Source organism: Rhinatrema bivittatum, chromosome 2 (genome assembly GCF_901001135.1).
Source record: "Rhinatrema bivittatum chromosome 2, aRhiBiv1.1, whole genome shotgun sequence".
Classification (NCBI taxonomy): domain Eukaryota; kingdom Metazoa; phylum Chordata; class Amphibia; order Gymnophiona; family Rhinatrematidae; genus Rhinatrema; species Rhinatrema bivittatum.
In genome coordinates this window covers 29709071-29735907 of record NC_042616.1, presented here as the reverse complement: position 1 = coordinate 29735907, position 26837 = coordinate 29709071, and the positions used below count along the sequence as shown (strand labels likewise).

General features: G+C 47.1%; 2 protein-coding genes and 1 long non-coding RNA gene across 4 annotated transcripts in view; 2 read left to right on the top strand and 1 right to left on the bottom strand.

Annotated features, from left to right (window-relative positions):
* LOC115085852 (oocyte zinc finger protein XlCOF6-like) overlaps positions 1-26837 on the bottom strand; it is a 393254-nt gene that overhangs the window by 93892 nt on the left and 272525 nt on the right. The window lies entirely within an intron of this gene.
* Positions 1-26837, top strand: part of LOC115085891 — a 318986-nt gene that overhangs the window by 154271 nt on the left and 137878 nt on the right. The window lies entirely within an intron of this gene.
* Positions 5956-24145, top strand: LOC115085877 (gastrula zinc finger protein XlCGF26.1-like). Of its 2 annotated transcripts, XM_029592411.1 has the most exons (4): positions 5957-6582; positions 10116-10242; positions 13658-13777; positions 19164-24145. In XM_029592411.1, the coding sequence occupies exons 1-4, from the start codon at positions 6559-6561 to the stop codon at positions 20783-20785; spliced, it is 1893 nt and encodes a 630-aa protein (XP_029448271.1). In that variant the 5' UTR covers positions 5957-6558; the 3' UTR covers positions 20786-24145. The 2 variants fall into 2 exon arrangements, with proteins under 2 accessions (XP_029448272.1, XP_029448271.1); XM_029592412.1 differs by lacking the exon at positions 10116-10242 and having other exon boundaries at positions 5956-6582.

Here is a 26837-nt window from a genome sequence, read left to right as displayed (position 1 = left end):
CTAATGTGGCTTGTGATCAGTGGGAAAAGGAGTTGGATAAAAAGAGATAGGACCCTTAGAGGTCAAGGCGTCCACAATTTTAGAAAGAATACGGTTGGAAAATTAGATGTGAATGGGGCACGAGCTTGCTGGTTGTTGTTACAAACTAATGTCCAGCAACATAATGAGAATGGGAGGTTGCAGGGTCAGATTGCCTTTTTGGAAAAGCAGAACTGGGATTCTGAGGCCCAGCTCTTAGCTCTAAGAACTGCCCTTGAATCTGCGCAGTCACAGCGGGGTCCTGCTTTACAACAAGCTGCTCTGGCTGTCCAGGATTCGGCAGCTTGTCGTGCTCACGTTTTAGCACAGCCTATGCAGCAGGGTCGTCAAGTGTCTACATCTAAAGTGACTGCAATTATTAGGAGAGATGCTCCGGCTGCAGACCCCGCTATCTGGAAGGGCAGTGATAGTGATTATGAGGAGGAAGGGATAAGTGAGTTGTGGCAGTGCTCTACAAAGAGACTATGGCCGCTTGTCAATGTTACATTTTCACAGGATGAGAGATTTGCAAGAGGGGGAGAAAGTTGAAGAGGAAAGTGAAGCTTCCAGAGCAAGTGCAGATTACACTGCAGGGAGAAAGGGATCCCTGCTTCGGAGCAGGCAGACCATTACCACAATTTATACTCCCAAACAATTAGTGCAATTGGCAGATAGATTTTGCCAAAAAGAAAAGGAGAATTTGGGGGATTGGCTTGTGCGTCTGTCAGAACAGGGAGCTGGGTCAGTGCAGCTCTCAGACGAGGAGCTTGCTGTGATGGGCCCCTATCTGCCAAGAAGGCTTTGTACAGGATCGTGCCCGCCACATCCTTCCTGCTTTACCTGCTGAGATAGAAAGACCGCGTCTCCTTCATGTAATTGGGGCAGTCCTACGTGACAAATATAGAGATCCTGGTGATTGGCCAGAACTTGGGGTTAGAATTAGCTATCCAATAGGATTTAACTCCTAAGTATGACAAAGTGCATATTACTGCCAGGGATCCGCGCCCATTTGTACAAAGTGCCGGGCCATCACGGTCAGCGCGGCCGACCGTGCTCACCTCCATGTTGGAGCGGCTTCTGTTCCTGCTGCGGGCCGTCGGAGAGGCTCGCAGCGCGCCGCTCATCTTCGAGGCCTGCCCCACGAGCAGGAGTACGTGATTCGTGGCAGGAATGCCACCGTCGAGCTAGGCTCCGCCCATGGACCTCCATAGGCGCGCACGCCACCTAGATTTTATTTAAAGGGCCAAGGGCGGGAACCCTGGTCCGGCCCCATTGATGACATCACCATTGGGCTCCTATTTAAGTCTTCCCTGCTTCTCATTCGATGACTTGGCAAAGAGATCCCTCCTTGCTAAATCCGCCTCGCTCTCAGAGGACCCTGCATTCCAGTTCCTGCTTCCTGGCGTAAGACGTCTCGGGTACCTGCTCCTCGGGGGCCCTCTCCTCGTCTTTGGCTATCTGCTCCTCGGAGGGCCTTTCGCTCGGGACTTCTGATTGCCCTGCTCCCTGGGGCTTCCCTGGAACCATCACTATGCTTGCCATGAGTACCCCGCTCTGCGGACCATTCTCCTCTCTACAGAGGACCTCTTTGGTGTAGCTCACTCCGCGGACCATTACCAGCTCTACCAAGGACCTCATCGGTGTACCCCGCTCCACGGACCACCACCGTCTGCTGAGTACTCTCTTCGGTGTACCCCGCTCTGCGGACCACTACCGTCTATTGAGGACCTCTTCGGTGTACCCCGCTCTGCGGACCCTTACCATCTCTACGGAAGACCTCATTGGGGCATTCCGCTCCACAGACTACTTCCAGCTACACTGAGGTATCCCCCTTGGGGTATCCCTCCATCCCATGGACCTCCTGATTCCTCGAAGTCTCTGCACCTTTACCCTGGCACCCCCGCTCTGCGGGTTGTGCTGCTCTATCTCCTTAATAAAGACTCTAGACTCAATCTGTGTCTGACGTCAGCTGAGACCTCGCCTCCCGACAGTGAGGCTCACAGGGCTCCACCCTGTGGGCGGTACCATCTCTCACCTCGGCCCAGGGCCCACACACTAACTAATCCTAACACCATTGATTACTAAATTGGAAGATTCATATGGCCTGGGTTTAGATGAAACTAGTGGAGACTGTCATGAAAGGGAGGAGCCCTGTAAGGGCATTTTTCCTGTGGAGATGGGAAATCCGGGTGGACGGGCTCCTCCACCTCCCTACTCAGTGCAGGATCGCTCGCATAAACTGTCCTTGCAGCACTTTAGGGGTCAGGGTGGGCGCGCCTTAGTTTGAATGGGGATCCCAAGAGCTGATATTGATGGTTTGCCTACAGAAAACGTGATATGGATGCTACTGGAGCAGCAGGAGTCTGTAGGCTCTGGGGGTCCTTCAGCCCCCCCCCCCCAGCACCCAGATATCCCAAACCTCCGGCAGGATAGGGGCCGAGCCTCTGTTGCCACATTAAAGTACATTACCCCTATGAATGATCAGAGACCTCATATGAATGTTACCGTCTCATGGAAAGGGGGTAATAGGCAACAGATTAACGCCCTGGTGGACACAGGGGCGGAGGCCACCATTATAAGGGGTAACCCACATCGATACAGGGGCCAACCAGTAAAGCTGGAAGGATACGGAGGTCCCGTTACAACAGCTGTGCAGGTCCTAACGCATATAATTACTGAGGATGGTCAACGACTGCCTCTTCCTGTTATCACTGCTCCCCAGAAAGATTGCACTTTAGGCATTGACTTTATCAAACAACTTGAATGGTGTTAAACAAGGACGGGTGTTTATCCACCCAAAATACACTGTGGTGTCTGCTGTTCATGTTGGTTGTCTTCCTGAGTGTGTGTCCCATCCCAAACCTAAAGAGATTGTTCATTCTGACCAGTTTAAAACCAAATGCCCACCAGCAGTTTTGCAGACAGCTATTGATGATTTGAGGGAAGTGGAAGTAGTGACACTGGTGAAATCTCCTTGAAATAGTCCGGTGTGGCCACTGTTAAAACCAGAGGGGTCTTGGCGCCTCACAGTGATTATCTGTAAACTGAATGCAGTCACCCTGCCACTTCATGCTGCTGTCCTATCTGTAGCTAACCTAATACACACCACAGGGATACGTACATAGCCCAGCCATGTCATGAAAAGGTCGCACAGACACTGGAACGGTTAACTCCCAAGTTGCCGGGCTCCATAAAGTTACATCATTATGTAGATGATATCTTACATCAGGGAAGAGACGCACAGGAGATTGCTGAAGCTTTAGTCCTGCTATGTCTGGAACTAGAAAAAGATGGCTGGTTAATAAATCAGACAAAAGTCCAGGGACCCACTCAGGATGTGAAATTTCTGGATATAGAGTGGCAGGCGGGTAAACGTTGTATTCCTGGATCAGTGATCAATAGGGATGTGAATCGTGTGATCGATCATCTTAACGATCGATTTTGGCTGGGGGGGAGGGAAATCTGATCGTCATGTTTTTTTGGGTTTTTTTTAAATCGTTAAAAATCGTAAATCGGGGGAGGGCGGGAAAACCGGCACACCAAAAAAACCCTAAAACCCACCCCGAACCTTTAAAACAAATCCCCCACCCTCCCGAACCCCCACAAAATGTTTTAAATTACCTGGGGTCCAGTGGGGGGGTCCCGGCGCGATCTCCCTCTCTCTGGCCACGACTGCATTAAGAGCAATGGCGCCGGTGGCCCTTTGCCCTTATCATGTGACAGGGCAAAGGTAGCGCCGGCGCTATTTTGGTTCCTGACTCCCGACACGCGTGCAGGAGATCGCCCCCGGACCCCCAGGGACTTTTGGCCAGCTTGGGGGGGCCTCCTGACTCCCACAAGACTTGCCAAAAGTCCAGCGGGGGTCCGGGAGCGACCTCTTGCACGTGGGCTGTATTGCCAATCTTCAAAATGGCGCCGGTGCTACCTTTGCCCTCACTATGTTATACGGGCGACCCGTATGACATAGTGAGGGTGACCCGTATGACAAGAGTACGCGGGATTGCAATAGATACGCGCATATCCATTAAAATCCGGGGTCGCCGAGCCGCACAGCCTGCCTCCGTTCCCTCCGAGGCCGCTCCGAAATCGGAGCGGCCTCGGAAGGAACTTTCCTTCTGCCTCCCTCCACCTTCCCCTCCCTCCCCCTACCTAACCAACCCCCCCCCCCCCTACCTTTGCATTGGGATGGCCGCCGGCGCGTCAAGATCCGGTCCAGAGGCTGGTCCGGAGGCCGCTGCGACACGCCCCCCGGAATGCCCCTGATGACACGCCGGCTGCGACACGCCCCCCCAGGAAAGCCCCGGGACTTACGCGCGTACCCCTTTTAAAATCTGGCCCTATGTGTTTGACGATACCAGAATTATACAGCAGGCATTTATTATGTATACATGTTTCTTTATAAGCATATGTTGTTACAATTGAAAAATATAAATTAAAAAAAAAAATCTATCCCATAGGGCCTGGGTTTCAAAAGCTGAAAAATAGGTTTTATATGTGCAAATGGATTTTAGCCATGTAAGTGGGCTTTTGAAAATTGCTGCAATATATGTCATTGAATGGTCCATAGGATTTACTCACATACGTGCACTTTACGCACACAGTAGTATGATACATTTCAGCATGTAACTTCTTTGACAATTCACATGTGGTTACTCTTGCTCTCTCAGGCACAGACCCTCTACTGTTGTGTTGCTGCTCCTGTATTCCTTCAGCTACTGCTCCTTCCCTGTAATAAGTGTGGATCCATTGCTGTTGTAGTGTGATTGGTCAGCCTATTGGGTGAGCCCAATAGGATCTCACCGACAATCTGGCAGAGCAATGCTAGAGAGAGTCTGGTCTAGAGCTTCACCTTACCAACCCTTTCCTGTTGGTTTGAGCCCTTGGGTTCTGGGGCCAGCAGGACTTAAGTGAGAGTCTTTATGGAAATGATGTAGGGAGAGATCCAGGGCCAGGGCAAGGGTCAGATGCAACCAGCAAACAAGAATGGTCAGTGGCCAAGCAAGGTCAAATTCAAGGGTCAGTCCATAGGGGATGCAATGAGACAAGAAGGAGGCCAAGGATCACTGGATGAAATGGGCAAGGCTGGGCTGGAGACAGGAATCAGGGAAACAACAAACATTTGGGCAGATGCAATACAGGGCACTCAGCCGAGCGTACTGTATAAACCGCAGTTGGACGCGGGTTGTATAGGCACTAATTAATCCCCTTATGCAATAAGGGGATTAGCATCTCTAATGCAAATGCATGTGAATGAGGCTATTAGGCATTCACTCCCCATGCAAAAAAGAAATGTGCATCTAGGACGCATTTAGCGATCAGAAATTAACCCCTGCCTGGAGCAGGCGTTAATAGCTGAGCGCTCCTTAAACAAGTACAGAAAAGCAGAAAAAAATGCTTTTCTCTACTGCCTCCTACTTAATATCATTGCGATATTAAGTAGGAGGAAAAACAAAATTAAATAAAGTTTAAAAAAAGTTTAAAAACCCCCCCAAAACACCGGCAGTTGGGTGCAAGAAACCAACGCTCAACTGACAAGCATCAGTTTCCTGTGTGGCGTTTAGGGAAACCACCGACAAACTCAGCGTCGATTTTCCTAACCAGCGGACCGCTGACGCAGATCGGGTTCTCCTTGCTAACGCGACCCCCTAATTTAAATATTGGATGGCGCTCCCAAGTGGGCGCATTAAGAATGCGGGAGCTGACTGTTCATCACCTGCTTTCTGCACATATTTGTTGCATCGGCCCCAGTATGTAGGAGACCTGTTGCTTAAGCAAAGATGAGCTGCTTGTGGTGCCCTTATATAGGAAGGGATGTGTGACGTCATGGGTGTGGGAGGGGGGGGGCTATTTTTAAGGCTGGGTCAGGGACTTTCCTGCCACCGGCCCTTTAAGGCTGAGATGAATGCATGTACGCATGCCTACGCAGGAACCTGGTCGTGACGTCAATGCGGCGGTAGAGTCTGGGGCCGGCAGCGTGCGAGCCATGTTGACGCGAAACGGGTTCGACCCCCGCATGGGATTGGTCGGTAGAAATGGAAACGTCATCAGTAAGCCTTAAGGGGGAGAGCGCCCTGTTGTGAGTGATGTTCAGTAAAAAGGAAGTCGGGAGGAAATTCTAGAAATGTGACGGATGCGCCAGATTTGTCGGTAAAGTTTTCATAAATAACTACATCAGCTCTCTGCCACATTCATTTTTCTAACATCTCCACTCGTTTGAAAAAGTCACCAAATCTAGTAACAAAATCTCTAAACTGGCACCACTGAATCTCCGCCCTCAGTGTGAAGCTCTCACGCCTCCTGTGTGATGTCATCATTCTGCGCCTGGAAGGAGACGGAGCTGTTCTGCCGCTTTGCAGAAGCTGAAAGTCAGATTTAGAGAAGAAACTGCCCCCCCCCCTCCACTCCCGAGCTCTGTAGCTCTGATTCTTAACTTTTTTCAACCTGCTATAAAGCAAGAGGTAAACACTCAGATCTTCCCCTGCCTGAGGAAGAGCGTCCCGTGTATTTCTAATCCTGAAAGCAACAAAAGCGGAGAGGAAAATGCCTGCAGGAGCTTCTGCGCAGGTAGGAGATTGCCCCCGACTTCCTGCCCTCTCAAGAACATAAGAAATGCCAGACTGGGTCAGAGCAATGCTCTATCGAGCCCTGCATCTTGGTCTCCCACAGGGGCCAGTCCAGGTCACCTGGATATATTTGGCAAATCCCTATAAGAAATTCAGTTTCATGTTGCTCTGTGCAAGAAATAGATTTTGTCCTCTCCACCTCTTAGCTATCTGGCTAATAAGTATTTTACTCCTGGGGGAATTCTGTGCAAAAAAATGTAAAATTCTGCAAACTTTATATTGGTCGAAATAACACAATTTATATGACAGTCTTTAAGTAATTACATTTTTAATTATTACAGAAAAAAGTTATTACTTAAAGTTGCAGAATTTTAAATATTTTGAGCAGAATTTCCCAAGAAATTCACAGTAAGAGTGTCCCTTCCACATACACACCCCCTCATACAGGCTCCCTCACTCTCTCGCACACACACATCCCCTCATACAGGGCCCTCTCTCTTGCATACACACCCACACAAGCTCCCTTTCTCTCTCACACAAGCTACCTATGTCTCTCTCATGCTCCCCTTCACACAGGCTCTGTCTCACACATACACAATCCCTTCACACAGGCTAGCACCCTCACATACACATGAGCTCCCAATCTCTCACACACACACACACACTCCTTCACGATCTCCTCATATAGGCTCCCTCTCTCTGAAACCCATGCTCAAGCATCCCCCCAGCCCCCTTCTCTTACCTCCCATGCTCTCTTTCACATCTTCCTGCTCTCTGTCACCCTCCCCTCCCCTCATATAGGCTCCCTCTCTGAAACCCCACTCAAGCATACCCCCCTCTTATCAACCAAGCTGACTCTCACCTTCCCCCTCACCCCCTCTCCTCTCTTACACCCCCTCTCCTCTCTCACACATACATTCTCTCTTACCGGCATACCCCTCCCCTCATATGGGCCCCCTCTCGCTGAAACCCACACTCAAGCATCCCTCCACCCACCCCCCTCTTACCAACCATGCTCTCTGTCACCCTCCACTCTCTTACACACACATTCTCTCTCACTGGCATCCCCCCCCCCCCCCATGCTCTCTCTCTCACCCTCCTGCTCTCTCTCACACATTCTCTCTCACCAGCATGCCGTGGGATGCACTCTGTTCGCGGTGAAGATGAAGGCCTGGCACGCCTTTTGCAGCGAAAAGGGAAGGCCCCCGTGTGCCGCAGGATGTGCTCCGTTCATGGTGAAGATGAAGGCTTGGCGCGCCGTTTGCAGCACACGGGGGCCTTCCATTTTCACCTTCAGCGGAGCACAGTCCATTCAGGGCACATGGGGGCCTTCCCTTTTCGCCGCCGGGCCTTCATCTTCGCCACGAATGGAGCATGTGCCTTGGGATGCACTCCGTTCACAGCATGCCGGGGTCTCCTCTGCTATTTTCTGCGCAGAATTGCCAAATTCTGCGCAAACTCCGCAGTAGCGCAGAATTCCCCCAGGAGTAGTATTTATAGATCTGTCATACAATCATTCCTTTTTCCCATTTCTTCATCTCACTTCAGTCTCCTTCTTTAGTCTCTCTTTCAATCAACCTGGCTCTTCTCCCTTAATCTCCTTCCTCTCCTCTTTTTTTTCTGTCTACTCAGTCTTATCCTGCAGTACAACCTTCCTCTCATTTTCTTCTCTAGCTTCCTAAGGACATAAGAAATTGCCATGCTGGGTCAGACCAAGGGTCCATCATCCCCAGCATCCTGTTTCCAACAGAAGCCAAACCAGGCCACAAGAACCTGGCAATTACCCAAACCCTAAGAAGATCCCATGCTACTGATGCAATTAATAGCAGTGGCTATTCCCTAAGTAAACTTGATTAATAGCAGTTAATGGACTTCTCCTCCAATAACTTATCCAAACCTTTTTTGAACCCAGCTACACTAACTGCACTAACCACATCCTCTGGCAACAAATTCCAGAGCTTTATTGTGTTGTTACATTAGGCTGTTACATCACGTTCCAATATTTTTGGATCAAGAGGATCGCTTCTGTCTCGTGGCTTGGCTTTTGAGAGGAAAACCTTGAGATGCAAGGGTTATTACGAAGACGTCATCGTCTCCTTGCTGCAAGCCAGAAGGCCGTCCACATTTATGGCCTGTGATTAGGATTAGGAGGATCTTCGAGGCTTGGTGTCTCGAACAAGGCATGCAGCCTGCTCGGACTTCTGTTTCCCGTATTTTGTCCTTTCTGCAAAAAGGCCTAGTGAAGGCTCTAGCCTATAATTCCCTTTGGGTGCAGGAGGTGGCTGTAGGCTGTCTTCAGGTTAGGGGGCAGAGATTGTCCCTGGTGCCCCACCTGGATGTGATTCGATTTCTTTGTGGGGTGAAATGCTTGCCGTCGTCGATGCAAAGTTGTGTCCCTCATGGAATCTTAATTTAGTTCTTAGGGTGTTGTGCAGGACTCCATTCAAGCCATTGCAAAGGACAAAGCTGAAGGATTTAACCCAGAAAGTGTTTTTCTTATTTTTGTTGGCGATTTGCTTCAGGCATTGTCTTGTAGAGATCCCTTTCTGCAGTTTACGGAGAATGCAGTGTTTGCTGTAAACAGTGCCCTCGTTTCAGCCAAAGGTGGTTTTTGCTTTTCATCTTAGTCAAATAAACTTCCTGTTTTCCTAATTTGTCACTTCCACACACGAGGGGGCTTCATGTATTGGATGTGAGGTGAGCGTTGTTGAGGAATCTCAAGGTGACAAATAGTTTCCAGAGACTGGATCATCTCTTTGTGCTATGGAGTGGTCCAAGGAAGGGATTCAAAGCGTCTAAGGCTACTATTGCACTCTGGCTGAAGGACACAATTGGCTCAGCATACGTTTGTAGAGGTCGTTCAGACACAAGAACATAAGACATTGCCATACTGAGACAGACCAAGTGTCCATCAAGCCCAGCATCCTGTTTCCAACAGTGACCAATCCAGGCCATAAGAACCTGGCAAGTACCCAAAATCTAAGTCTATCCCATGCTAATGATCCTAGTAATAGCAATGGCTATTCCCTAAGTCCGCTTGATTAATAGCAATTAATGGACTTCTCCAGGAAATTATCCAATCCTTTTTTAAACACAGCTATACTAACTGCACTAACCACATCCTCTGGCAACAAATTCCAGAGCTTAATTCTGTGTTAAATGAAAAAGAAATTTCTCAAATTTGTTTTACATGTGCTTGCCAACTTCAAAGAGTGCCTCTGGTCTTTGTATTATATGAAACAGTCAACAAATGATTCACATTTACCCAGTCTAGTCCTTTCATGATCTTAAAGACCTCTATTATATCCCCCCTCAGCCGACTCTTCTCCAAGCTGAAAAGCCCTAACCTCTTCAGCCTTTCCTCATAGGGGAGATATTCCATCCCCTTTATCATTATGGTCGCATTTCCCTGTACCTTCTCCAATGGACCTATATAGATATATATATTGGAAACCTTCCCCCTGTTGTGTGATCCCCAGCACTGGGAGGTCTCCTGATGCAGACGCTGTTGAGTGTTTCTGGTTTGTGTTTCAGGTCCCAGTAACCTTTGAGGACGTCGCTGTCTATTTCTCCCAGGAGGAGTGGGAGGGTTTAGAAGAATGGCAGAAGGAGCTTTACAAGGATGTGATGAAGGAGAATTATCAGACCCTCACGTCACTGGGTAAGGAAGACTTAAGAAATTCATATTTATCAGAGGGGGCGAACAATATAATTTCATTAATGAGTGAAGTCAAATCTTCTGCTCGGCTAATGTAGGGACTGGGAATTATGCAGGGGCAGCATTCATTGCCCCGGGGGAGGACAGGGAGTCATGGTCATTGCTCAGGGGTGACACCTAGTGGCTGGATACAGGGCCTATATTTGCAGGGTTATAGAAGTTGCCTTAGTGTTTGCTCTCCTACAGCTCAGGACTGTTGTTGCAATGAGAATTGGTGTTTTTGGAGAGATTTAAAATGAAAGGAGAAATATCCTGCTAGGTGAGATTGAAGGCTCACGGTGCCAGGTCTAACCCAGATTCTGATTAAACTGGAAATAAAAAGAAGCAGGAGGAAAGTCCCAGATCACAAAACGAAAGAGAGGCCAAGAGTCATTTTTGTAATTATAGTGAGGAAGAAGAGGGAATGGGGATAAATGAGGGAGGGGAGGTGGGAGAGGAGTGTAACAGGATAGAAAGGGAAAGTATTTCTTAGTAATTGTAGTGAGGAAGAGGAGGGGATGGGGATAAATGAGGGAGAGGAGGTGGAAGAGGAGTGTAACAGGATAGAAAGGGAAAGTATTTCTTAGTAATTGTAGTGAGGAAGAGGAGGGGATGGGGATAAATGAGGGAGGGGAGGTGGGAGAGGAGTGTAACAGGATAGAAAGGGAAAGTATTTCTTAGTAATTGTAGTGAGGAAGAGGAGGGGATGGGGATAAATGAGGGAGGGGAGGTAGGAGAGGAGTGTAACAGGATGGAAAGGGAAAGTATTTCTTAGTAATTGTAATTAAAAGAGGAAATGAAGAGATGATTTATTGTTGCAGACTGAGGAAGGACAGAGAGACAGACTGCTGACTTTGAGAAAAAGGGCTGAGATGTTGATTTTATCTTTAGACTCCTTAGTAAACCTGATGATTAGAGGTCATGGAGGAGATTGGACCCTCTGTGGGCCGTGATCCCTTTTATTAGGCTGGGTTAAGAATCATTCACAGATGAAGTGGGTGCCTGAGCTCTGAGACCCCACAGGTCCCTTCTTCAGGTGTCAGCTCAGAGACTCCAGGGGATCCCGGCCCCATTAGGATTGCTTTGAGGTTGAAGGGCTGTAAATCTGCAGTCAGGGCATGATTAATTGCTGTGTGGGATCTGCACTGTATTTGTACACGTTCTGTGGGGGGGGGGGTCAGAGAATCATCCTTTGCTCCCTCTTTTTCGGAGATTGTTAGGGCTGAATGTTATTGTAATAGTTTGTGGCAGATTAGGACTCTCTGTTTCCCTGTGACTTTCCCCTGCACACTGCCTATTCTGTTATCCATGATCCCTCTTGACTTTGGTTGTCTCGGTTCTTATTCTCATGGGTATTTCTAAGTGGAGAAATGTTAAGGATTGCCCTTAAGTTACTCTCCTGACATTAGAAAACCATGTTCCATAGATTAACACACAGTGCTCCGAAGAGTTAATGCATTTATTGAGCTCAGTAAATTATTTTTATCAGATCAGTACCACTCAAATTTACTCAGTCAGAGACATATTCTCCAAGGAAGAATATATTTTTATTTCACATAAGAAAGGTATATAAATAAATTCAATTGATAAATTTAAATGATTAAGTCAGATCAAGTCATATGATACAAAAGTGATTGCTTACAAAGAGTTAAAAATTCTTGCAGAGCCTCTGGCGTGCTGTGATCAGAATAGGACAGCAGTATCTGGACTGTGCTATCTCTCTACACTTCTTTCCTGTGGACTTTTAATGACTATAGTAGGCCCATGATCAGCTAACTTGGACATCTTCTAACCTTCGGGCCGATACAGTAAACCACGAGGGAGAGCGGGCGAGCGCCCAGGCCACTCTCCTGTGTGCGCGATTCAGAAAGTTAATTTATTCAAATTAGGGCCCGCGGTAAAAAGAGGCGCTAGGGACACTTACGCGTCCCTAGCGCCTCTTTTAATTTTGGGGACCTCCGACTTAATATCGCCATGATATTAAGTCGGAGGGTGCACAGAAAAGTTTTTACTGCTTTTCTGTGCCCTTCCCTGGTGCCGGCAGAAATTAGCGCCTACCTTTGGGTGGGCGCTAATTTCTTAAAGTAAAGTGTGTGGCTTGGCTGCGCGTTTTACTTTCTGTATCGTGCGGGAATGACTAATAGGGCCATCAACATGAATTTGCATGTTGCGGGCGCTATTAGTCTCGGGGGGGTTGGACGTGCGTTTTCAACGCGCTGTTACCCCTTACTGAATAAGGGGTAAAGCTAGTGCGTCGAAAACACGTGTTCTAATGCCGGTTAACAGTGCGCTCCACTGGAGCACACTGTACTGTATTGGCCTGCTTGTAAGTTACTAAACCACTAAATGTACAAGAAAATATAGCTATAAAAAACACTGATCTTACAGCAGAAACACTACGTCAAGACACCTATGTGCTTTGATCTAGTACAGTAATTCTATCTAATTGACAAAAGAGCACATGATTTCATTACTCTAATCTTAAAATATGTATGTATTAAGTGTGTAATACTTCTAACGATTAAATATGTAACATTAAATGCAATAGGTATATGTCCATCCTAACTGTAAATGGTCAAAAAGACATCAATATAGTTTTATCTAGAGTCCATTGCTAATTAAAGACACAGGCTGTGAGAACTCTGCCTTACCAGGACATAAATCATATAAATATAAAATAGCCACTGCTATTACTAGTAACGGTAACATGGAATAGACTTAGTTTTTAGGTACTTGCCAGGTTCTTATGGCCTGGATTGGCCACTGTTGGAAACAGGATGCTGGGCTTGATGGACCCTTGGTCTGACCCAGTATGGCATGTTCTGATGTTCTTATTCTTAAAGCACTGGCTGGTTTCCTAGATCTAACAACTGAAGAAAAAGATTGTTCTTTTTTTTAGACTAGATGCTGCTTTACAGTTAGAAATGGGTTGTGCACTGGTCATCTCATTGTTTTACAATAATACAGGGATTAATGGTTTTCATATTTCTGTGTTTGAGGTACAGGGGACCCAGATACCATGTCATGGTCTTCTTCCTAACCACCCTTACATGCCCCCCTCAGCATCTGCCCTTAATCTGCTCAGTTTCTGTCACTCTTGTGCTTTCTTCCACCTCTGGTCGGCTTTCCCAGGCCTTCACTGCCCTCTCAGTAAAGAAATATTTCCTCCTGTTTCCTCTGATCCTCCCTCCTTCCACCTTTGTACCTGGAGCCTTTTTCTATAGAAAACGTCCCATTCTGAGGCCCTGCTGCAGCCCACAAGGTATCTGAATGTCTCTCTCAATGCATCTTTCCCTTCAGTGCAATCCTCCTGCAGAAAATGAGCAGTGATATTATACTGAGTGACTGTGAGAAACCTAATGCAGTGCTCTTACCCCAGGAACAGGCTCCCCGACCATCACCCCTGAGATTATATCCCACATTGAGCGAGGGGAAGAGCCGTACATCAGGGCTGAGCCGGGATCAGAGGAAGGAGGAACTGGGAAAAGCAGCTGCTCAGGTGAGTGCAGGAATAAGAGGGAGCGGGGTCAGACTGCTGAGCTGGAGAGTGGAAGTGCAGAGACCCCTTCACAAGCTCCTCTGCAGATCTCTGGAATCACTCACAGGGTGTCTGGGACAGGCAGTGCTTGTGTCTGTGCTATATTTTCATTTTCACATACTGTGATACTATGCGAGCGGTCCTTGGCTTGTAGATGGGGTTGGCAGTTAGAGCAGTCTGGACTCCTGACGTTTTCATTATAGGATAATTTTCTTTCTTAGTATTCAGACAGATTAAGCCACACCGGTGGGTTATGCACCTCTGCCAGCAGATGGAGACAGAGCTAAGCTGACGTCGTGGTATATAAACCCCTGCAGTCACATCAGCCCGCCAGTATTCTCCACCTCTCCTACTGGGAGTTGCTTAAAAAAAGGAGAAAGAAGGAAATTAATTCGCCCCCCTGTCCTTTGGTGATACCTTTATAGTCCCTCCCTCAGTCAGCTTTTCCTGAGGTGATGTCTGCGGATCCCTCTCTCAGTAGAGGGCTTCAGTCTGGTAGCTGGTTTTCTTGTGTTTGAGGCTCCCCTAACACGTTTGTCAGCGGGGAAGGCAACTCAGTGGGTGCAGCACCAACGTCCCCCTGGTTTTGGCAAGGATCCTTCTGCCTTTTCTTGGGTGGAATTTTTTCAAGGCCCGCAGCCCCAGCCAACCCTAAGAGTTCAGGATCGCAGACTGCAGATCCCCACACGCCTGGTGCCGCAGGTAAGCGTCAGAGTACCTCTAGAGCTGCTGTGGGTCACGCTGACAGAGACCCGGATGGCACGGACGATGAAGGCGATCCTTACTCCCTGGAAGATGGGGAAATTCCTCCGGGATTGGAACCGTATAGAACAATGTTGCGTTTCTTTCCTAGAGAAGAGTTGCCGGCTCTGATCTCCCAGACACTGAAGATGCTGGGGGTGCCGGGTGCTGATTCTACGTCTGAGCCAAAGATGAATCCCATTTTAGTTTCTTTGTGGAAACCCTCGTGTTTCTTCCCCATTATGGAGGCCGTTCAAGAATTGATTGATCTTGAGTGGGGCGCCCCGGAAGCTAATTTTAAAGGGGGACGAGCCTTGGAAACGCTGTACCCCCTGGATCCGGTAGCGAGAGAGCAGCTGCGCTTTCCAAAAGTGGATGCGCTGGTGTGTGCCGTCACCGAGCGGACGACCATCCCTGCAGAAGGGGGAGCGGCACTGAAGGATGCGCAGGATAGGAGAATTGAGGCCACCCTTAATCAGGCCTTTGAGGCGGTGGCGATGAATTTGCAGATAGCCTCTTCCTGCTTCCTGGTGGCTCGCACTTGCCTGCTTCTCTCTCAGGAAGTCGATGCGTCTGGTTTTTTTTTATTCCAGGGCAGGGATGGAACCGGCTGCTGCCTTTTTGGTGGACGCAGGCTGTGACTGGGTCCACACTTCAGCCAGAGGGGGGTGTTTTCGGTGTTAGCGGCCAGGCTACGGCTGAGGAATTGGTCGCCGATACAGTTTCAAAGTTGGAATCCCATGTTTAAAAAAAAAAAAAAGTGTGCCCAGAACATTGGAGCATGCGTTGTGCTCTGTGGTGTGACCAGGCCTGCAAGCTGGCAAGAATGGAATCCTCTTCCGATCGAGGCTCATATGTTAAGTGACAAATCAGTTTCAGTTAGGATTGCAGGATAATTAACCAGCCCTTCCTAAGCACTATAAGAAGAAGGAACGTTAAAGAACTCAGGTTCGGCATTTGTTGGGAGCCACAAAGATTACACAATGTCATTTCTTTACCCTTCAACTTCCCAGTAAGAATCCTGTATCTGCCCCCCCCAGGATCTAAACTGTATTTTTCCTTCTGGATTAATATCGCTACCCCGGCCGGTGTATGGCATACAGAGCCTACCCAATCCCTTCTCAGTTTTTTTTTGCTCTCTATGGGGTAGATTTTCAAAGCGGCATGCGCAGGGCGTACTTGGGCGTGCGCTACCCGGCATGCCCGATTTTATAACTTGCGCGCGCAGACGTGCGCAAATTATAAAATCAGGGGTCGGCCTGCTCAAGGGGGTGCAGAATTGTGCACCTTGCGTGCGCCGAGCCACACTGCCTTTCCCCGTTCCCCCTAGCCTGACCTCCCCCCCCCCCAGCCCTAGTTTAAACCCCCCCCCCGACCTTTGTCAGGAGGCAGGCGCAGGTTGTGCGTGCCGGCATGCAATCCTCCAACACAGCGGCAATGGCCGCTGTGTCAGAGGCCTCTGGCCCTGCCCCTTTCCCTGCCCTCGCCCTGCCCCTTTCCCTGCCCTCACCCTGCCCCTTTAGTAAAGCCCCGGGACTTAGACGCATCCCGGGGTTTTATGTGCATCGTCGGGCCTTTATAAAATTGGCCTGGCGCGCGTAAATCTGGCCCCATGTTTGTTAGGTGAGACTCTCGGATACAAGCTATGTCTGTCTTTGACCTTTTAAGCTCTTGCAGGATTTTTGATCTTTTAATAGGGCTTCCAAGACCGTTGACATTTAAAGAAACTAAATGGATACGATCACCCCCGAGCCATGTAAATCCCTTCCTGCCCAGATTATCTAAATATATGTCCGCCATGGGTCTCCCAGCCTGGACCCACAATGTACCCAAAGGCACTGACTTCTCTGTGATAAGAAAAAAAAATCCCCCCACGTCACCTTAGAACAGACTCTCCTTCTACCATCCGCGCAGCCAGCATCCTGAGAGTTAAACCCTCTTCTACCTTCTCCCTATCCCTTCCCCCCCCCCCCATCCAATCCCACTTTCAGTCGCTCTCAAGAAAGGAGCATGGAGTACCAGTTGGATGTGTATAGGCACCATCCCCCCCCCCCAAAGGAATGACCGTCGGGGAGTGAAGACGATTCCATGTCAGAAAGAGAAGTATGAGAAGAACAGGACATGTATGTGTCACATTGTGGCTATTCCCCCTCCCTTCGTTTCCAGGCATCTACCCATATCACGTTTACTACCACAACATCAAGGTAGAGAAAAGGGAAAATAGAAAAAAAGAAAGTGCATCCACTGCGCAGAAGGCATAAAACAGCAGGCCGGTCTTTGTCGGCAATATTTCCCATATGGTTGCTTGTAGGATCCCCGAGGCACTGAGCCAAATACTCAGAACGCCCTTCACTCCCAGCAGCCATTGACATTGCCTGCTCCAGCCACTATGAATTGAGCCCTGAATGTGCAATAGAGGGACGTGGCCTCCGGTGCGAGACCCCCCCCATAAGTCCGGGCATAAAAAACCGCAACTGCCGCAGTCTTAAGAGCCGAATATCACCAACCGACCTGACGTTCCGGCGGCCAAACATGCTCGTCGGAAATCTTCCTGCCGGCACCTGGGAACATTGTGCGGGAGGCAAGGGACAGGCCCAGACGCCGATGCGAACCATTGGCGGGCCGAAAAACTTTATTGGGACTGTTCATCAAGAGCAAGGAACAATCCCTGGCCGGCCTTTTTCAAACTTTGGACATAAAACAGTGGGGCGTCAATTTAACTAATTTTACCGCTTAGGATAAACCAGCCACAGAGGAGCTCGCGTCCTTTGCTTCTTCAAATGTAAGTATCTGTGCTGGCTGGAAATTGGAATTGGAATCACACTTGGTTTGTTTTTGGTTTTTGTTTTTTTTGGTTCAAAATTGTTTTTTATTGAAAAATTACCAACAAATACAAGAAAAATAGGTACATAGGCACAAACTAGTTGGTATACAAATGAACCATTTTCACGTTTGTCCCCGTCCCACCCCACCAAAACTTGTTTTTTTTCTTTGGCTCTGAACAAATTGGATTAAACAATTTGCAACGCTGAGCCACTTTAGAAGAGAAATCTGGAAATAGTTTCACTGCGGTTCCCTGATAGTTCACGTCTCATTTTTTCCCGAAAGGCTTGCATCAGTTGTTTGTGGAGCCAATTTAATACTTTGGCGATGATTTTGCGGGGTTAGTTATCTCCCTCCCGTTTGTTCCCTACACGGTGGGCTCTCTCAGTTTGTAGGACCCACCCACCCCCGTTTACAAGTTCTGTCAAATCCCAAAGCCTCGGGCAGCCAGGTTTCTTAAAAACAGATTCCAGATTTCTTTCTCCAATAGTCTCTGGAATGCCTACCAATCTTATAATTGCTGCGCCTCGACCTATCCTCTTATCTTCCTGAGTTCCCAAAGCTGCCAGTTTAGTGGTCATCTCAAGGGAGTCCTCTTCCAAGCGGGATAGCCACCCCCTCAGCTATTTCTATTGCAGGATGTAATTCTGATCAGTAACCTGTGCTGCCAGATCCTTAAATCTAGAGTCCAAAGCAGAGATGACATCATTCGTTCCCTGCAGCCTGAGCTCTGCATAGCATCAGGCCGCTTTCCCTGCAGCGGCAGCCATCTTGTCTGGGTTCTCTTTTTCGTTTTTTCCTTCTCCTTTCTTCCCCCCCTTTCAAGGGCATCATACCAAGCGATTTTTGCATATATTTATCTAGGGACATAAGCTCTGTCCACAGATAGAGAAGCTGATGAAAGCGTCACCGATGACAGCGACAAAGAGAGAGAATGGGGGGGATGGTGCCCAGAGCCTGGATCCACACATCTACCCAGGCTCACCACAGCCCGTGACTCCCCAGAGATCCCGTTTTACAGATTTAGGACTCTGAGGTCTTCTTATGTAACGGTACCCTCCTTTCTTCCAAAGGTTGTATCGGTGTTCCAGGAGAGTCAAATCGTGGAGCTTTCGGCTTTTCCAAATTTGGATTCGTCCACTCCCCACATGATTGAGCTCAGAGATAATGTCCAGTACCTGCTTCCCTGGCTCTGCTGTCAGTGTCAGAGAGAGGGCGTCGCTCCTGTTCTTAAGGAGCTTCCCCGGCTCTGCTGTCAGTGTCAGAGAGAGGATGTCGCTCCTGTTCTTAAGAAGCTTCCCTGGCTCCTGCTTTCTTTTTGGACCCAGTTTTTCGGCCTTGCTCAACCTCTGTCCCTTCTTATCATGTTGATCCACTCCAGTGCTCTCACTGGGATCAGGAGCCGGGCTTTGCTCTGACTGCCATCCATAAAAGAAATCCAATTCCTGGGATCTGGCAAATGTCACTTTCTTATCCTCGCCTTCATCACAGGTCTATATAAACACAATTTAAGTTACTTTACAAAGAGGTTTTAGTTTTCTGTGAGTTACATAAAACATTCTGAGGATTCTATACACCTGACGGTATTGAGATGTTTAGCCTTCGGCTTCATAGACCCAGAGATGTTCTCTACTTCATCCCAGAATGCTGCAGAAAGGAGGTGACGTGGCTGCTTTATACCCCTGTTCCCTTTGAGGTGTATTAATGCTGAGAAAACTCTGACCATTAACACTGTGAATCTCCCTCACAGCAAGTAATGTCTGCCCTTTATTTTATTTTCCAGAGGTGGATGAGCCTAAGAGAAGAGGTAAGGAGACACATCCTGAGGACCCCACTAAACATCTGGAAATGACGAAAACTGTATCAGAGGAAGATGAAGCGGATACCTGCCCATGTTGTGACTGGGAGGAAAACTGCTGGAATCCGTGCAAGGCAGAGGAAAGGCTGAGAAACCCGACAGGAGACTCCACTGAGAATGTGACTCCCTGTGAGCAAAGTACACAACATCTGAGAGAATATACTGGGATGAGATCCTTTTCATGCAGTGAATGTGCAAGTAAAGTAATATTAAAATTTCAAAATAACATTCATACAAGAGAGAAAACATTTCCATGGAGTGAATGTAATAAAAGTTTTATTTACCCATCACAACTTAAAATGCCCCAGAAGATCCAATCAGGTGAAAAGCAATTTACATGTACTGACTATGATAAAAGCTTCACTTGGAAATCAAACATGAAAAGACAGCAAAGGATGCACACAGGAGAGAATCCATTTACATGCAGTGAGTGTGATAAAAGCTTCAGTTGTAAATCAAAACTGAAAAGGCATGAAAGGATCCATACAGGAGAGAAACCTTTTACATGCACAGAGTGTGATAAAAGCTACCATATGAAATCAGAATTGAAAAATCATGAAAGGATCCACTCAGGAGAGAAACCTTTTACATGCACTGAGTGTGATAAAAGCTTCCGTATGAAATCAGAACTAAAAATACATGAGAGAATCCATACAGGAGAGAAACCGTTTGCATGCAGTTCGTGTGATAAAAACTTCAGGTTTTATTCAAACCTGAAAAGTCATGCAAAGATCCACACAGGAGAAAAACCATTTACATGCACTGAGTGCAATAAAAGCTTCAGAAATAAATCAAAACTGAATAGTCATACAAGAACCCATTCAGGAGAGAAACCATTTACATGCTCTGAATGTGGTAAAGGCTTCAGTGGGAAATCAGAACTGAAAAATCATGAAAGGACCCACATAGGAGAAAAACCATTTTCTTGCAGTGAGTGTCATAAAAGTTTCAGTCATAAATCAAAACTGATAAGGCATGAAAGGATCCACACAGGAGAGAAACCATTTACATGTTTCGAATGTGATAAAAGCTTCATTGAGAAATCAGAACTAAAAAGTCATGAAAGGATCCACACCGGAGAGAAACCATTTACATGCACTAAGTGTGAGAAAAGCTTCCGAATGAAATCTGAACTGAAAATACATGAAAGGATCCACGCAGAAGAGAAACCGTTTACATGCAGAGAGTGCAATAAAAGCTTCAGGTTTTGTTCAAACCTGAAAAGGCATGAGAGGATCCATACAGGAGAGAAACCTTTTACGTGCTCTGAATGTGATAAAAGCTTCAGTTGGAATTCAGAACTGAAAGATCATGAAAGGATCCACACAGGAGAAAAACCATTTACATGCATTAAGTGTAATAAAAGCTTCATTTCAAAACCCAATCTGAAAAGGCATGAAAGGATCCACACAGGATGTAAATTATTTATATGCTCTAAGTGTGATAAAAGCTTCAGATCAAAACAGGGACTGAAAATGCATGAAAAGATCCACATACGTGAGACCTCAGATGCAGTAAATGGAGTGTCTCTCACCAAGTCTTGCTGAGTTCCTTCAAACGGTGACCCTGTTGCATAATACCTAAACTCATTCTGTTAGGTGGCTACTACTATTGAATTATGATAGGAAGCAGAAAGAAAAATTCATTCTGGCTGCACGTTGCCCAGGATAAAAAGGTGCCCACCCTTAGTCTAAGCACTAGGACTAATGATGGTGGTAGTGATAGGGCTGAATCTTCAGGCAAAGATGAAGTCCTTGGTGATGCTGTTCATGGACCCACGGCAGCAGCCAATAAACCACAGAAGCTAATGAAGAAATTAGGAGGATTATCTACTACCAAGTGGACCCCTGAAGACAGATAGGAGATGATGTACTGCTATATCTGTGCCAGAAACCCTATTTTTACATCTCTGGGGTACACAAAGAGAGCTCACCAAAAAATGGACTAGAGAGGAATTATATCAAAGGCAAAGTTTCAAAAGGCAATAGATAAAAATCTTTGATCTTTATTTGGCCAGATCATAACACAGAAATACTTAAGTGATAACATCTTGAAACAATTGAAGAATGAAACTTAAAGAGAAGGAAATGTAGAGAGGAATCCCAAGGGAGCAGAGAGCACAACAGTAAAGGTTCTAGGGACCAGTACAAAACAGCCTGGGAAGAAGAAGATAAAATGAACCACCCAAACGAGGCCCACCGGAGCAGAGGTGTCCAAGCACCCAGAGGGGGTGGGGAAGGCAACTGTTGGGGCGTCCTTGGTGGCTGGGGATAAACTGTCATGATGATTAAAGAATACCACAGTAAATGTACCAAAGACCAGCGCAAAACACGCCAGGAGGAAGAGCGAGAAGGAGAAGAACGAGGCACCCAAACAAGTAAGGGCCATAGGCGTTCCTGAGTGTCTGGAGGAGGGGAGGTAACTGGTGGGGTTTCCCTGGGGGATGGGGTGCATTATGGGGGGAGATGGATGGAGTGGGAAAGGCCAGGAAGCAGGAGGAAGAACGGAAACAGGAGACTGAGGAGCTGGCAGTCGAGCTGCTGGTTTACATGGAGAGGGAGAGGTATCCTGGGGTCCTGGAGAGGGAAAGATTACTGATAGTAAATTTAACACCAAAGTTAGGAGCGAGATAAGTGACGTGAATCCGTATTAAGGAGCCATCTTTTGATATTACGCATATAAATCGGATACAATATTGTGCAGAAAAAAATTATTACTGAGAGAATCTTTGCAGCACGGACACACGGCCAGGACAGGAGAAAGATGACAGCAGCTCCTTGGAAAAAAATGTATGAACAGAAAATTAAATCATTGTGTGCAGAGGCATCATTGATACACGCGTACCTTAAAGGATCGAGGACGATGAAAGTATTGAGGAAGATTCACAACATAAAGCTAAGGTATGCTGCATTAACAGGGAAAGATCTTCCCTTTGTATTATTTAATAAGAAATTGAAAATAACAGCAGAAGCTGAGAAGGTAAGAAGGAAACTGAAAGGAGAAGCACCAAAATCAAACATTTAAAGAGAACCCGAAGCAGCTCAGTAGGTAACTGGCTCAGTAGGCAACTGGCTCTCCTGATGAAGAACAGTTTGGAAACATCGATGTCGGGACTTGCGATGCATTGAAAGTCCTCTCCTTGTCCAAGGATGCCTGTGCCGGAAGAAGTTAAGTACTTGCTTATGACTGGCATTGTGGGCATCATCTTGAAATCATGATTTTCTATTTTTTTTTGTTCACTGCTTTTATGGTACAAACGAAAAGACTGGTCTACGATGGCATGGGGTGGAGGTCTTCACTGAAAACTATTGTGGCGAAGCTCCAGGTTTGATGCCTTAGAAAAGTTTTTATAAATGTTGTGCGTTGCTATTAGATTTGATTGATTAATTTACGTTATTTTGGATGTGAGGTATTATCACTACGTGGTGTCTTTGCTCCTCAGTAGTTGTACAATGTAGGACACTGTGGAAGAACATTAGTGCAGTTAAAACACCACCAACTAAAGAAGAAACAGAACAGTTTGGGAGAGATTTGTATGAAGATCTTTAGCGCATAACAGAAAGACAGATAGAATGGCCGCCCAGCATACAGGGGAATAGAACAGGAAAACTACAAAACTATGAAATGACCTGAAGTTACAATGACTGAGCGGGGAGCCAGGATAAAATGAGCCCCACTGGCCTGCTTGCCTCCAATCTAAAAGCTGTTCACTGCAGTCGATGCAGATAGAAAATCTCACCACCCTAATTCTGGTAGCATCTTGATGACAGAACAGAAGGGTAACAGAGGAGGAGCGGGTGGGGCCAGGGGCCTGCTGATGCCGAGTGAGGCCATTATGACCAGTTGTATGCATAGTTCAGACCACTGAACAATCTGCAACACACTCCTTTGTCTTAAAAGTAGCCAAAACCTCAGTATAGCACACACTGATTATAGGAAAGCCTCTGGTAGCATCCCACACACTTGGATAATAAATTGCCTTGAAAGATACAAAGTGAATCCTGTCCTGGTAGAGTGCATCAAGTTAACCAAGAAAATGTGGCAGACTCCACTCCACCAGAATTATGAGGATGGACAATAAGTTATTCTCAATATTAAGATCCAGTGAGGGAGATATGTTATCACCTCTTATTTTTTTCTATCATTAAACCGATTGAGTTCTCTCACTAACTTTTCGTCTTCATCCTAGAGTGAAAAATCCTTTATCAAAGATTTCTAATTTATATTTCTTGATGATCAGAAATGCTACAGTTCTTGTGCTGTTCGTTTAGCAGAGCCACTCTGTGTGGTGAAGAGTTTTTTCAGATGACATTTGACTTGGACAAATGTGCTGAGGGAGCTTCCTTAAATGAAAAGCAAAGCTGTAAACATCTCCCTGTCTGAAGATTGTATTATAAAGGAACTGGAGCAGCAAGGTGAATATAAATATCTGGACGAGGAGGAAGTGTATTGCTAGACATCTCTAGAATCCTGGGGGAAAGTGCCAGCAGGAGTAAACATGTTTGTTGAAATGACTCTACGATCACTATGGTCACTGGCCCAATAACCATCACAGACTGGGAATGGATTGTGTGACTACTCCTTGAGCGTCTGGCCAACGCCCCGGGATGGGAACTCAGAGCATTCTCTTGGCAACTGCGCTCTCATGACGTACTGCAAAAGCAGGAGGTTAGGGAGTTTTTGTCAGAAGCCTCACCTGTGGGTGGACGGCACCGCACAGGGACTTTCCCGATCGTGAGACTCCTGGCAAAAGCTGTCCCGGGGCTTCCCAGCTGAAGTGCAGCCTGGATGTAGGTATAAGGCTTGGTGATGCATCTTTATTAATCATTGTTTTATTTGTATCTCAATAAACGACTGTATATACTTCCGTTGGAAATCAATAAACAGTGACTCAATATTTAAACATATAGGACTGCTGCGTGATTTAAAAGTAGTGCTACATTTGGCGCAGCGAGCAGGGAATATCTTTAAACATGTCACTGTTTAAGAAGAGGAATGGTTCAAAACAATCAGAATGTGAAGGCGATGTTAAAGATGTACAAATAGTCCATTAATGGCTATTAATCAATTTTACTTAGGGAATAGCCACTGCTATTAATTGCATCAGTAGCAAGGGATCTTCTTAGTTTTTGGGTACTTGCCAGGTTCTTGTGGCCTGGTTTGGCCTCTGTTGGAAACAGGATGCTGGGCTTGATGGCCCCTTGGTCTGACCCAGCATGGCAATTTCTTATGTTCTTATGTTCTAGTAGAAATCCCAGGCTGGGATGTAGTACCTTATATATAATCTTATGGCCACCAAGTGGTCAAAATGTTCAGAATTATGTGAAAACCTAGAATCCTATTTAAAGGATTCAGAGCCCGTGGATGTGGCAAGGTGTCTGCAAAAAGCAGTAGTGGGAAAAGGAAAAGGGTTATTGAGTGTAGGACGCCAAGGGTGGAATTTATTATCCGCCTACCGAAAAATACATCAGGATAGGGACCGTCAGCTTCAGAAAATAGCTGAATTGGAACTGCAAATCTGGGACTTACGGAGTCAAAATGTTAGGCTGCAATGTCGGAATAAATTACTTGCTGACAAAGTAGGCACGTATCAGACAGTTACGGAAAGGGCAGCTGCCTGGGTGGCACAATATAAATATGAAAAACAGAAGGGAAAAGGAAGTGCATTTGTGCATTGCGAAAGCGGGATTATCTTTGGATCCCGAAACATGGGATGGGGATATACGGGATTCATCCTGTTCTGACGGACTCATAGAAAGCGATGAGGAAGGAACGGGAATAGAGCTAGAGGAGGATAAGAAGTGTAAAGCTAAGCCGGTGGAACAACGCAGGTTGTTACAGGGCTCGCCAGGGAATTTTCACAGGAGGGATATAGTGGAGGACTATACACAGAACGCGACGGTAGATTCAATGGAACGATTCCAGCAGCGACCGAATGAAGGCTTGTTCACTTGGGCAGTACGGATAAATGAGTTAGGGGCAGCGGCCGTTAAATTGGATATTGCTACACTTTATAAAGAGTGCAGTCTTCAAGCACCAATGGTTTCCAAAATTACAATCAACATACCAATAAACGTAGGCAGTATAACCAAAATAAAAGGCACATTTTAACAACTTGGACGCCAGGCCCTCCCGAGCGCCAGAAATGAACCTTTCTCCCTCAGCTTGCCCCTTTTTTTTTCAGGCCATTCTGATTGGAATTACATCTGAATGCTGCATCGGGTGCGCCAATTTTCCGCGCGCATCTTTTCCTACTCCTGTCTTCCCTCACCGGCTGCTCCCTCCCTCTTTATTGCTTCCCTCCCCTACCCACTGGCTGGCTCTGAGCTCCCCCTCCCTTCCTGTGTGACAGGCGGTGCCCTCCACTTTCCCCGCCCCCCGCACGGGATTGGTCGGTAGAAATGGAAACGTCATTAGGAAGCCCCCCCCCCTCAGGGGACAGGACTCTGCTGCCAGTCTCTCTTCAGTCAATAGGAAGTCGGGTTGGAAACCTTAGAAATGTGAAAAAGGCGTCAGATTCGTCCTTAAAAGTTTTCATAAATAATCTAAAGCAGCTCCCTGCATTCACATTTCTACAATCTCCATCCAAATGAAATTAGTAACGCTGGATCAGCCTCCGCTCTCGGAGTAAAGTGCGCCTCCTCAGGTGTGATGTCATCAGGCTGAGCCCTGAGTGTGAAGCATCTCCTCCTCCTCCTCTACTCGAATGTCATCAGTCTGTGCCCTCAGTGTGAAGCTCCTCTGTGTGATGTCATCAGCCTGCGCCTGGCAGGAGTCGCAGCTACTCTGAACGCTTCCAGCAGTTGAAAGTCAGATACAGAGAAGAGATTCCTCCCCCCCCTCAGTCCGAGCTCTGATTCTCAACTTATCTCGCTCCCTCCATAAAGCATGAGGCAAACACTCGGCTCTTCCCCAGCACGAGAAAGAGCCCCCAGTTCTTTTCTAATCCTGAAAGCAGCACAAGCAGAGAGGAAAATGCCTTCAGGAGCTTCTGCTCAGGTAGGAGGTTGCCTCCATCGTCCTGCCCTCTCTCTATAAACACTAAGAACATCATAAATGCAGGGCTGGGTCAGAGCTCTGGTCCTTCCAGCCCTGCATCCTGTCTCCAACAGGAGCCGATCCAGCTCACCTGAATGTATCCTGCAGATCCCAATATGAAAGTCTGCTCTCCACATGAAATAAGAGGTGGAGAAACCAGTCTGTCTAATAAATATGTATGGACTTGGCCCACAATCTATCCTCTTTGCTAGTGGTCCTGGTTTTTTTTCTTCCACTTTTGAGTGCCCCCCTTAACCTTTTTTACCTCCTTTTTTTTTTTTAGGTTGTGACCCCTCCCTTTTTTCACTCCTTCCGTCCCTTTGCAACTGTGACTCCCCAAGGAGGAAAAGGTGCCAGATATGCGGCAAGTGGTGGCTGGTGGATCAGGTGGCACATACACCCCCCTTCAGTACCTGTATTTTAGATGATTCCTTTTCCATCGAGGCTCCCCTCAATATCCCCCCTCCTCTCTGTCCCATATTTTAGGGGTGCCAAATACAGAACTGTATCCAGAGGCTTTCCTTCCCCCACCCCCTTTTTAGGGATAAAGAGCCCTAATGT

Coding starts and splice junctions, on each gene's coding strand:
- LOC115085877 (XM_029592411.1), top strand. CDS start 6,559: ATGCCTGCAGGAGCTTCTGCGCAG. Junction 6,583..10,115: donor CTGCAGGAGCTTCTGCGCAG/GTAGGAGATTGC, acceptor TTTGTGTTTCAG/GTCCCAGTAACCTTTGAGGA. Junction 10,243..13,657: donor TCAGACCCTCACGTCACTGG/GTAAGGAAGACT, acceptor CTCTTACCCCAG/GAACAGGCTCCCCGACCATC.